The sequence below is a fragment of the Mesitornis unicolor genome, unplaced genomic scaffold (genome assembly GCF_000695765.1).
Source record: "Mesitornis unicolor isolate BGI_N332 unplaced genomic scaffold, ASM69576v1 scaffold13576, whole genome shotgun sequence".
Lineage (NCBI taxonomy): Eukaryota > Metazoa > Chordata > Aves > Mesitornithiformes > Mesitornithidae > Mesitornis > Mesitornis unicolor.
In genome coordinates this window covers 75509-88275 of record NW_010188992.1, presented here as the reverse complement: position 1 = coordinate 88275, position 12767 = coordinate 75509, and the positions used below count along the sequence as shown (strand labels likewise).

The window sequence follows — 12767 nt, the reverse complement described above, 5'->3', positions numbered from 1 at the left end:
CAGAGAAATACAAGCAATACGAGAAAGCTAAAACAGCTACCAGCAAAAATGCCTAGGAAAACAGAAGATTTTTGCAAACATTAGAGAATATGTATGAAAATATACTAATACACCTCACAATATACAAAGCAATTAATTTCACACATTCATTATTGTGTCTGCAAACGGAACTCTTACTCATCTCTTCTCAGGAGCAACATACTACTGAATGTTAATGTAGGAGGTCTGTTAACACTATGACTCAACTGAAGGATGGAAATGTGAGCAGTGGAAGCGTCAGTCTATACTGGATGTGACCAACACAAGGCAGCAAGGTACTGCATCTGTGAAAAAACTGCAAGGGCAGACAAGTGGTAAAGGTGTCAGAGCAGGGAGACCCCCCTGAATGCCTGCCCACCCTGAAGAGAGCCAAGACATGGTGGCCATCTGCGGCCTTTCCATCTCACAGCCCTCCGCAGCCAGGGAGCACGGCATCGGGCAGAGCTGTTGTTCACCAGCTGCTGGTTTATTTCCTTACAGACTCTACTGTATAAAAGCTAACTTTAACTAAAGCCTGGATAATGATTAAAAGGTTGACCTTCTTTTGGATATATTGCAATATTAAATAAAGATATTGAAAAAAAGAAAGAAGATCCAGTGGATGATCCGGTTTCATGTAAATTCAGAAAAGCATTATTAATTCGAAGAAACTGTGTATAGAATTATCTTGGTCCATGCTGCATAAACTTATGGAAGAGATGACAGCAAGAGTTTTAAGGCTACAAACACTTGATTTAAAAAAGCTCTGATCCTTCAAGTGCCATGTTTACCCAGTTGACAGAGGCTGATGCACCACAATAATTTGAATCCAGTTTACCTTGGACACCCCTCACAGAGTAGGTGAAAATGGCATACTTATTGTGTGTTGCAAAAGCTGGGGTAAAAACAGTCTGTAACTTTGTACAGAACAATATATCTTTGTGAGACAGTCACAGTTATTTCTGTATTAGATCTGAAAGTTACTGCCCCTCAAATACATGAAGCTTACAACAACGAATAAGGAAAATTCATTTTATTGTCAATTTACTGTAATTACCTCATCTCTTCACTCCCTACGTGCTCTAACCCTTCACTTGTACCATACTAATTCCACTCATACTGGATGGATTTCTTTCTCCCACAGAATCAGCAAAATAAACCCACAGCACCACCACTGCAAGATCCTCAACCAGAGGTCCAGAGTGAAGTATACCCCCATTTTTTTCAAGCTGAACACATAACACATCTTCTAACCAAAACTATGTTTTAGTAGAACCCCAAATAATAAGCTAGACCAAGAGAATTCCTCTTGCAACACGGGTTCTCTGCTTTACTCCTCTACTCAGGTACTTTCCATAGTTTTCTGGGTTGCAACAAGGGCCACATCTCCTCTGGGCCCTGGCACAGACTCCCATCACTGCAGTACCCACAGGCCTCCTCTCTGCTACGAGCATCCTTCCGCTCCTCTCCAGGCTGGCCTTCCCAGGCCAGGGCTCACATGGCTCCGTTTCCTTCCCTCATTCATCCCACCCAGCAGCCCAGGACCCACTGCCAGCCTGGGATCCCGAGGGGCACAGCCTCTGGCTGCCAGCCCAGGACGCTGAGGGGCACAGCCACCCCTCTCACCCTCAGTGTGGAGGTGGTGAGTGGGCCATCGGGGTGCATTCCCCATCCTGCCTCACCAACACACCACTGCAGGGGCTATGAACACGCTTCTGTTACACTTTCTGCACTGCATGTTGTTGTACTGTGGTGAATCACTCCACAACAGCCGAACTTTCAGAAGTTACTATTTGAAAGCATAAAAAATGCACAGCTGTCTTCAATTCCAGACTTAAATGCAAGATTGGAAAGCGGAAAGCTTAGAAGCTCTTTTATAAGATGATATCCAGCTAAATATATTATACAGAAAACAATCTGAGATTTCACATTTGCAATCTACCCACAACATCAAGGATTCAGCATCTACAGAATGCAAGTCTTCATTAAAAAAAATAGTAATAATAAAAACATTCCTGATGCATGGTTACCATCCAAATGTGGGCACGTACAGCATATTTTCAGAAAGCCTAAAACAATGCCTTCTTACACAAAAAAATAACGGCATATCTTGATAGCTGAATCTGCAGCTTAGCAATGCAGTGTTTAAAGGGTAGGCAATTCAAGTAACACGAGGTGCAGAAGTAGAATATATTTTGCATATATAATCCCAATAAATGCAAACAAGTCAAGCAATTATGAACAAAGGGTGGATACAGCAGTGGTCAAAAATGCTCTGTTAAGGCTTTAAAATGGGTTAATGATGAATGGAACAGTAACTACTATCTAAAGGTTGTAATAACAGACATCAATCATTTTCTAAAAACAGTCCTGAAAAAAAAACATCTCCTATTGATAAAAGCAGAGTTCAGCCCTACCCACAGAATGAGGTTGATACTTCTAAATATTTTAAAAAGAAACTGCATACTTACACTTTCCGGGATTGTTGGCAATCCAGTTATATCAGGAGTAATGAAATACGAGTGCTAATCAATAGGGAAAAATAATTAATAATTTATGCACACAGAAACAAAAAATTCTTTTTTAAAGAAATCCAGCATTTAGGATTTCCAGTTCCATCTTTGTTTAAGCAAATAGCCATTTTTCCAATAGTATTTTTACCACTACCAGACAAAGAATTAAGCAGATCACGACAGAAAATGACAAGCTCTGGTTCAGCACAGCACACAAACCAAGGGAACAAAACGCTGGGCTGCAATTTTGAAATAACACTGAAATTAAGCTAGTTTTAAATGTTGTCACAAGCCTGAAAGTAGCATTGATCAACTTAAGCATTGATTTAAAAATTGCAACGAAAATATTTTAAAGGACAAAATGTATATTTAGAATGGAAAAGGAAAAATTAATCAGGTGAGAAAATTAATTAGAAGAGAAATATTGTTACTAGATATGCATGCTCTTTTCTTTCCAAACATCTTTGAATAAAAAATGTGCTAACAGAAATGCGAGGTCCGACAGCTTGAGTTTCTGCAATCATTTATGAAATACATTAGCAATTTTATGCATCTTTGTTTGAGGCCATTTAGGATGTAAATATAAAATGGATTAAACTAAAACCAGATGTAATTTAAATGATTCTCATTAATCCAGTGCTTTTAGTAGTTATCAGACACAGATTTAGCTCAGTAATCTTAAGGCATTTTTGCATATTAGTCTAAATCTTGAACGACAAAAAAACCTTAAGTGCATACTAAGTAAATGTGATAATTATTGACTTTTTAACTTTTATTTGTTTTTAACAGAATTTTGACATTTTTGGTAGACTTCATTTTTATAGTGTATTTTAAAATTATAATTAACAACACAAAGACAGAGTTTGTTTTCAAGTCCAACTTGAAAAAGATATACCAAAATATAAAGGAAGTCTATAAGACATTAAATGTGTCTTGCGTTCAAGGAAAAAAAAAATAATACTATTAACTCTGTGTAGGAGACTTATTAAACCAGCTTGATACATTTAACAGAAAATTCTTCCCACAAATTAGGTCATTTGGCAATAATTAAAAATTTAAGAAAAAAATTTGCTTAAAAAAAGGCATCCCATAAACATCATAGCACTCACACAATAAATATCCCAGGTTACTGTTTTGCATCAACAGAGAAAAAAAGCTATGATTTTTTTTTTTCCATAGTCAAGAAGAGGAAAATACTCAGATTAGTGGAATGCCTACATTCTTCAGAAGCATAGCGAGAACAGAAAATTATTTTCTATATGTAATAAGGTCACTGAATATTTATCAAAAGATTCCTGAGTAATGAAGTTAATAACTTAGAGAAGTAATTATTTATAATTAACAAAGTAATAATATTTCACTCATTAAACAGAAAAGGAATTCAGAACTATGAGAAGCAAAGACCCATTACTGCAGTCATTAAGAATCATAAAGCAGCAAAAATAACGCGGTATGTAGTCCTTGCACATCTTTGTGAACTCCCTTAGGAAGATGCATGACCTTGGAGAAGACACTAAATTAATAGTTGCTGTCCTGTATCAAGTTTTCTCTAAAAAGGGACACTACAAAATGCAAGTTTTGTTCAAGTTTGAGAGTTTGATTTTGGTTGTGGTTTTTATGAAAGCATAATGACGCACACACATATAGCTCTGAAATTAGATTGATTTAAACAGAATAGGTATATTAACATTAGACTGCTCTTTTAGGCTAAAGTTAACAGCAGAATTTCCCAAAGGATGGGTATAAATAAGCTTGAAATCAAGAGATATCCTATAGCAATTAATTATTTCTTTAATTACAATAGACTTTAGACAGTCAGTGCCTTTTAAACTCACCGATACAAGACAAGGCTGTTTTTTCAAAACTTGCTCACTTGCAAAAATCATTCCTTGGTTCTTATGCAAGATGAGAGAAAGATTGAACAATTGACTTTTTAGTTTTCCAACAAATAGGCCAAAGCTGACTCTAATGCTTGTAATATTCCATGTTTAAAATACTGGCTGAAAATAAGTTTTATTCTTTGTATTTCTCCCCCCTTTTGAAGTCATACTTGATTTGGCTAGCTTTTCCAACAACAGAAAAAAAACCACTTTTCTTAGCCCTCCATGGGTAAAACAAAAGTGACCCAAATATTTAAGCTCAAGTTACATAGAACAAACCATCACTCCTCATAAATTTCAGCTGCAGAGTATTTGTTACTGGTACTGATAGGCAAGAGTAGAACTTTGGTCCCTAAGTGGACCAAAGACATTTTGGCGTCCTACAGACCAAGGATTACTGGGAAACATCATGTATCCAGATACTGGGCAAAATTTAGGCATAATTATACATATGCAATCCTAAGCACTGTTGTGGTCTGCCATTTAAACCTTGTTTCAATGTCTATGAGCCTTACCCTGCATACCTGAGTAAATGGGAGAGGGATCTTTTTAATTCTGCATCATGAAATTTGAACTAGACTCATCCTGATACAATGAAAACCCACCTCATGCTGTCATTTCTACAATTATTTTTCAGATTGTCACTTCTTTTCAAGTCTATTACTACTGATGGTTCCAGTCCAGCCTATTTACAATACATGAGAAGCAAGAAAGGGACATCAATACAAAAGGCTAGGGACACAGCGTTAAGAGTTGAAAGTGGCCATAAGTGTTTCCCTGCTCGCTGTAGCATGGAGCTTTACAAAAACAGAGATGGCTGCAGATGCAACAAGCATTCTGATTCAGGCTAACCTATTCCTACCTGCTCTGCCCATCTGAACCCACGATATTTGCTCGACTGTACTTGCAGCCAAGCATTTGGCAAGAAGCCTGCATTTAGATAAACACTGTTCAGCTAAAAAGATTATATTACTCTTTGATGTAGCAAGCTATTGGGAGCAAGAGACAATTGAGAAAAAAATAAATTCATAAGTCAGGTAATATTGAAATAAAACCAGCAGGCAGCAACTTTATTGCAAGCAATTTGTCATCCCAGTGTTGCCAGCTGTATTCACCACAACATCCATTTCCAGGTTCATCACAACAGTCATTCCAAGGTAGGCAAGTTCTGAGCAAGATAAACTGCAACACTGATGGCAACAGGCAGCACAATTTTGCAAGAAATAAAAAAGAATAAAATATCTTTTACAATCTTTTAACCACAGACTGGAAGGACTTCCACACACAGTGGATTAGTACTGTTCAAGGGAGAAAAATATCAGGCCTCTATAGACTAGTGAAAAAGGCATAACAAGGAATATGAAAAACGACAAATTAAAATAAAATAAAGGTAGCATTATGTTAAACAGCAAGGGCGAGCAACTACCAGAACAGAAGTGGCAGATTCTCCACTTCTGTATGCCTTGGTGATAGGGTCAGACACTTTTCCAGAGTCTGTGCTTACTTTACTCAAAGTACTGGGCTCAATTCTAAAATAAGTGAGTTAAAAGTAACAGGAAATTACACAAATAAGGTAAAGAACCTAATAATCTTTCAGTATGTGCATAAGGGAAGCCTTTATAAAATCCCTTCTTTCTGTGCCCTGAAAACTGTGATAGTTCCAACAAGAAACAGTTACTTGCACACAGTTATTTATGTGTGCAGTAACTGCAAAGATGCTGTGAACATGAACAATGACTAGGAGACAGCAGGGGCTCTGTATCGGCTCTACATTTCACACAGGCTATACAAATGTATTTAAGCATGCATCCATATTGCTTTTTCTGTTAAAAACTTCAGGAACTGTAACAGTGACAGGCTCACTTCTTTGACATCATCTTGCCACACTATCAGTGTCCAGCCCCACACCGCAAACACTCAGTGCAGGAAAGCCAGGTAGGCATGGACACGCTCCTCCACCTACAGACACCGAAAGTTTAATGTAACATAGGATACTTCTACCATCTTTCTCACAGCATTTTTGCATGATCAAGGAAAATCAGGAAGAAAAGGAAGGAAGATTGGAAAGAAGCCAGCTTACACAGATTTTTGCCCAGTCCTGAAAGTCTATCTACTCAGAAATAAGAGGCAATAAAACAGAGTTAGTGTCTCCCAATTCACAGCAGGAGAAACCTAAATTGTCCACACGAAAGAGCTGGAAGCACAAAAAAGTAGTTCTAGCACTGCCAAATTCCACTGCAGTTTACTTTCTCATCCATAGAGCAAAATTCAAATTTCTGCTTCTTTATGACTATGACTTTATGAGAACAACATGTGACAGAGACAAACTATTCTGCAAAGGAAAAAAAAAAAGAGGTTGTCCATGCCCATTAATGATGGGAAGCAACATAAGTTTACTCTTTACAAAGGTTTGTTCGCTTGTTTGTTTCAAACATTTCAACCATACCTACTATTTCATAGTCAGTAATTGGAGTAGGAGTAATACAGAGAATACTTACCACACTTAAACTGACTAAAGCATTCGCCTTTGGCACAGGATGGTTATACAATGATTTTAACAAATCATTTGAGTCATTTTCCTATAAGGAATATTTTTAAAAGGTGGTTAATCGTTGTATAAAAACTGAATTATTATAATTTACTACACATCAAACCATATACTGACAAAGATAGATAGATAGATAGATAGATAGAGATATGTATGTATGTATTTAATGAGAAAGACAATTGCAATTTACAGTGAAGTGTTTAAAAATTAAGTATAAAATCCAGGCAAACTTCTTATCTCTGAAAATTATTGCATTTGCAAGTCAATATCTCTATCTCGATCTATATCTGTATCTCGACCTCTAAAAGAGAAGTTTACTGGGGAAGGAGGTACGGCTGGAGTTTTTGTTTATTTAGGGTTTTCACTCATGGAGATTAAATTCTTTTTGTTGTCAAAGTAAAACCAAAAATAGCAACAAGCCAGGGACAGCTTTTAAACACACTTCTGCTTCTCCCTGCAAGAACGATGATGCTACTGGGTCTCACAGCAGTAAACAGGAGTCTGGGTCTAGCTCCTGGGTCAGATGAACAGTGCCTGGGCCAGGGAGGGAGCAGTGTCCCCTAAAAGCCCCCTCAGCAACACAGGGTACCAGGCAATACAACAAAATATGTCCCTACGCTGTTAAAGTTCCTGACCCATCACAGCAGTTTTCTCAGCATATAGGGCAACAAACTCAACACTCGGCAACTTCAACTGGTTGCAGTAATTGCTGCAATGGCAGAACCAGTGATCAAGAAACTAAAGAGAAGACAATTCCTATCTTTTCTCTCAAATGCAACCCTAAAAACAGTTTTTACCATTACAGTGAAATCAGGGCCAAAACCAAAGTCTCATTGTACCATCTATAAGACTTTAACGCACTCCACAACTTATTTAAACACAGTTAACACCAAACTTTCCCACTGCATTTTTTTTCACATAAAATATCATCATTTTCTTTAGTCCATTTACAAAAATGCACAATAATTGCTTATTTTATAGTTCATATATTCTTGAAATGTCAGCTTTTCCAGTCTACAGCATATGGCTGACTATTGATGCTTTTTTTTTTTTAATTACAATCTAGTACACTAATACAGTTAAAGCAGAAAGGTATAGCTTTAATGTTCTCAATAAAGACAGATGCCAGTATTTCCTTTCCTGCATAATCATGGAATATGTCTAATTGCTCATGAATATGCAAACTAAACTATCATGATTCTTCACCAAATGCTGCAAGTAAATTTGTCTTGCTAGTTGAGATGACAGAATTACGAGAGGTAGTTTTTAGTTAATATGAAGGGTGAAACAGTACATCGTATTTTATGCAGTTCTGAAAAAAAGTGTTTGTAACTGATAATCAGATAGTTGCAGGGATCTACAGTTTACAATCAATACGTCATACAGATCTCCCGTGATGTGACACTTTGCTCACACCTCACCCAGCACTTGTTTATGCTAAGACTGACACTTTATAAAGGTATATTCCCAGTAGCTTATTTAAGATTAATGTGTGATTCAAGTGACAGTGGCAGCTGTATGTTCAGCGTGTATGAATGTAAAAACTTGCTTCTAAATTCTTCTAAAATTTTAAACTTTTAAACAGTAGAGTCACTTTACAGCACTTTAAATGGTGACTATTATTTCAAGGAAATTATTTTACACAAAGAAATAAAGTATCTAAAATTACCTGTTCTTTAGCCAAATAATCTGCCAGAGTATTTAGGAGCTTGTAGTATACCTCAAACCATGGTAGGTAACTAAAACAGGAAGTAAAAAAACATTTTAATACAATATCAATATATGTTTTCCAGTGCTTATAAAATACTGCTACTGTTTATCTGACCTGCCCATTTTATATTTCTACATGTAAATAAAATGCATGTAAAACTTCTCACAAATTTCATGGTACAACACAGATAGTAGCAAAGCTGTATTTCTTTACGCTGAATACCTACTTGAAGTTCCGTTAAGCATAGACTAACTCACAATATTTTCACTTATCTACATTATAAATGCACCAAAAAATATTTTAAACATTGTCATATCACATTCCCATTATCTTTAATTGTTAGGGCTTTCAGTAGTTATGTTATTTGCAATTTTGAAATTCGTACCCAGTGGACTGCCGGGACTGCTGCTTCCCTGAAGAATGAAACACAATTTTACCTGGGCTGATCAGGTACCCCATATTTAAGAAGTGATGCAATGCTAGGCAACAGTATAGATGTCACTTTACATGTAAGAACACTGGTCTCTGTATAAAGTCATTTCTGTCATTACAGTTTCTAAAAATAAGAGAGCATTCACCAATGTTGTAAATACACAGCACAATAATACATGAATACTTTAAAGACTTTAACACAAGTCTGCAGCTCATATGCATGCAATGCTCTCAGTGAGTTAAACAGAAGCCAGGATAAATGACGTAACTGAAGAGCATCAGAAAAGAAACTCAAACACTGTGCCATCAGTTCCACTTTTTTGTAATCTATTTACAGAATAGTTACCTTTAACAGTGGCATCATCAGCGACCACATGCTACAGAACTTCCCGTAATCACTATTTAAGCCTATGATACAGATGTAGTAAGTCTTGTAAAATAAATAGTACCAGTATAAATTATTCCTTATTTACAAATTACACATCTTCTCACACCTGTTAGAATTTTATGACAAAGAACATGGCTAAAGTTCTGGTTAATATTAATTGTTTAAGATTAGAAGGGTAGCTGGGGAAGAAATAAAGCCTGAAATGTTTTTACTACATTTCATATTCATATGCAACAATACTACACACTTTGTTTTCTTAGCAACACCTCTGTTCTCACTACGCAGCTGGCAAGGCTTTAGAAACAGACGACAATTCTCAGGGCAAAGAAAGTCAAGAGGAGAAATCCAAACACTGTTATAGTTATGCATTTTCTAGCAGTCTTACTTTGCTATCCTTATAAGTGCATAACTGCTGTGTAACCCACACCCATCGTGAATTTACTCTTGCCAACCCAAAGAGACAGAGGCAATGATTTCTTTCAGAGCCACTGTATTAATGCCTTTATCACACTTTACTGTACACTGTACTAGCTATTAATCAAAACTAAATCAAGCTCTTAATACTTACTGACATTTTTAATGCTTGGTATTGTTCACAGTAGTGAAGGTGTGACATTATTGCATTTGCTTTTCAATATATTCTTATATAATAATGAAATTTACCTCATTGCACCTGTGTAAGGTCACTCACTGCTTACAGGCATGAATGCTGCACGCATTGTAAAACACTCACCATAACAGCACCTAAAACATCTGATCTTTTAGTTTCTTCCACCTGGGACTGCTGTTCTAGTACCTTCTGAAATCATGTTAACCCGGTTCTACACATCGCTGAAACACTGCATAGATAGGCAAACAGAATTGTTCACCACAGTGTTCAGAGTACCAGCAAATGTCAGAGCCACTGAACCAGCCTACAATTGCAGCAGGGACTGGAACGCTGTCCGAGTCGAGGGACAAGGTAGGTATAAATTACAAAGTACTCGTACACCACTGGGTACACAGACAGGTTCGGTTACCTAACAGCTTCCCAGTCTTTTGCTATCACCTCAGCACTAGTGATGCACACCACTCCAGCACATCTTGCTGTAGAATAATCCAAAATCTGATCATTCATTTTTCATAATGAACATTTATGAACAGTATGCCATAAAAATAAATGCTCCTACTTCAATAAAATGTTAATCATATTTCTTCCTTGTATCTAAGATCTCAGCTCCCCTTTTACTGTGAAAAGAAAAGAATTGATGCAATTTTGAAGTCTATGCATAAAAAGGTCAAATCCATTATTTGAAATTAATGAACCCTAGCACAAAGCCAAGGGAGATGTTTTCTTTCATATGGCAAGGCATGCTGACCAGATTACACATACAAGAATTTCTTCCCTTAGCAAAATCAGGCTGATGATACACTTCCATGTCCACACGTAACAAAACTGCAAAGAAAAACATTGTAAAAACAGACTACTTGAAGATGGTTTTAAAATGCCAGTTTTCTTCTGAGCTGAAACACTGGAAAAAGGATTGCTTTAAGCCTTATAACCACAGACACGAGGTTAATATAATTTCAACATGCCTCTTAAATCTGAAAAATTAAGGAAATCAGAACAAGAGCTCCATTACAGTCCATTACCAAGACCTGTCCTCTGCTTCATATCCACATAATCTTCAGATCTTCAGAAGCATGGTTTAATTGCAAAAGATTTTGCCAGTATTTTAATTATACTGTTCCTACTGCAACAAAACACTACAATGATCTATTGCAAAGCAAAAAAAGTTTCCTCTATATTTCTCTTTATGTATTTGCTAATAGCTATTATTTCAGTATAATAAAGAACTGTTACTTTTGTTACATAAATATTAGAGTGCACTTGTGTGTGTGTATACAATGCATCTTTTCTCATTCAAAAGTAAACATAAACACAGTAGTGTTCATAATAAAGACAGCTATCAGTTAGGTGGTATTTCAGAGCCTCAGTTCAAAGAGCAAGCATAAGCTCTTTTTATTTTGTAACATCCTCAAGACTGTTCTCTTACATCACTGGCTGACTTTGCAAACACTTGCGTTAATAATCCCATTAATTTATACGGAGTACTCTAGTAAACAGATTTATTCACAGATGAGCATTCCCATGATATATGCTTTACATCTTTATTCAGTATATTTTATTGAGTAAAGCACTGTATATGGCACTTGTGTATGAGATAGCTAAAAAACCGTAAGTATTACAGGTCAAAGAATCTTCCCAGGTTATCCTGCTAGCAGATCTTACAAAGTTCTTTAATCTCTGTTTAGCAGAGGATTAGTCTATGTACAGAAAAGTCATTGAGCACACACACTTCCATCAACATCTGTAAAGCCAGGGAACATTTTTCAAGTCAGTACAGAAATGCATGTTCTGCAAAAAAAAATGGTTTTGAATGGCTGAATTTAACAGAGGAGACCTGTACTATATTACTTATAACTCAAAACTATCACACTAATATGTACTAAAATGTAACTTATCAATGGATAAAATCAAAGTCCATTACTAGAAAGACTTTACCAACATACATGTATTCAACAACATTACTGATGAGCACTGCATTTTGTATTTAATTAGCTGTCTTATGAAAATGTCAAAAGGTTATCAATGAAGCCCTTTCTCAGTAGATAAAACAGAGGAAAAACAGGGCTTTAATTTTCAATTTTAATGTATTTAGAAGCCTAAACTTGAAATTAAAAAAAAATAGATTCTTAAACTACTAAATCATTATTGGTTCCTTGTTTATTTTTCTTTAATTGCAAACATTGGCTTTGCACTCTTCATGTTACAATCAGTAATTGTTTGAGAAACAAACACTGAAGACAAACATACAACAACCTCCAACAACACACAACAATTTCTGTAAAGTTGCCACAAAACATTTTTCCCATGATACAGACAAACACCGAAACACACGCAATATTATTTCAATAGGTATGTACTCCATGCTTGAGAATGCACTGGTCTTTCTTTAAAAGTACAGCCACTGTCTGTCACAAAAGCAAGAGCATAAGATATTTCATGGTTAATTAAAAACGTACTTAGCATTTTCTTTTCATCCAAATAAGCCACAAGGCAGGAGCTCAGACTTTTATTCAAAGTCAGGCATAACCCTTGTTGCCGTAAGTAGACTTCCACCTCACTGGTGCTTCTACCATAGCTCTGATAAAACTTTTACAGTCATGAGTCAAAGGTTAAATAAAGGAGAGGAAATGTTTTCTGTCAAATAGTCAGGTAACCACTAACAGTCCT

General features: G+C 36.2%; 1 protein-coding gene across 1 annotated transcript in view; it reads right to left on the bottom strand.

Annotated features, from left to right (window-relative positions):
- Nucleotides 1-2489: 2489 nt before the first annotated feature.
- LOC104541782 (DENN domain-containing protein 1B-like) overlaps nucleotides 2490-12767 on the bottom strand; it is a gene marked incomplete at both ends in the record, with an annotated part of 83633 nt that continues 73355 nt past the window's right edge. The window contains 4 exons of the mRNA XM_010185918.1: nucleotides 2490-2543; nucleotides 4367-4426; nucleotides 6910-6990; nucleotides 8629-8698. Of these exons, the coding sequence (XP_010184220.1) occupies nucleotides 2490-2543; nucleotides 4367-4426; nucleotides 6910-6990; nucleotides 8629-8698 (265 nt within the window). The remainder of the gene's footprint in view (nucleotides 2544-4366; nucleotides 4427-6909; nucleotides 6991-8628; nucleotides 8699-12767) is intronic.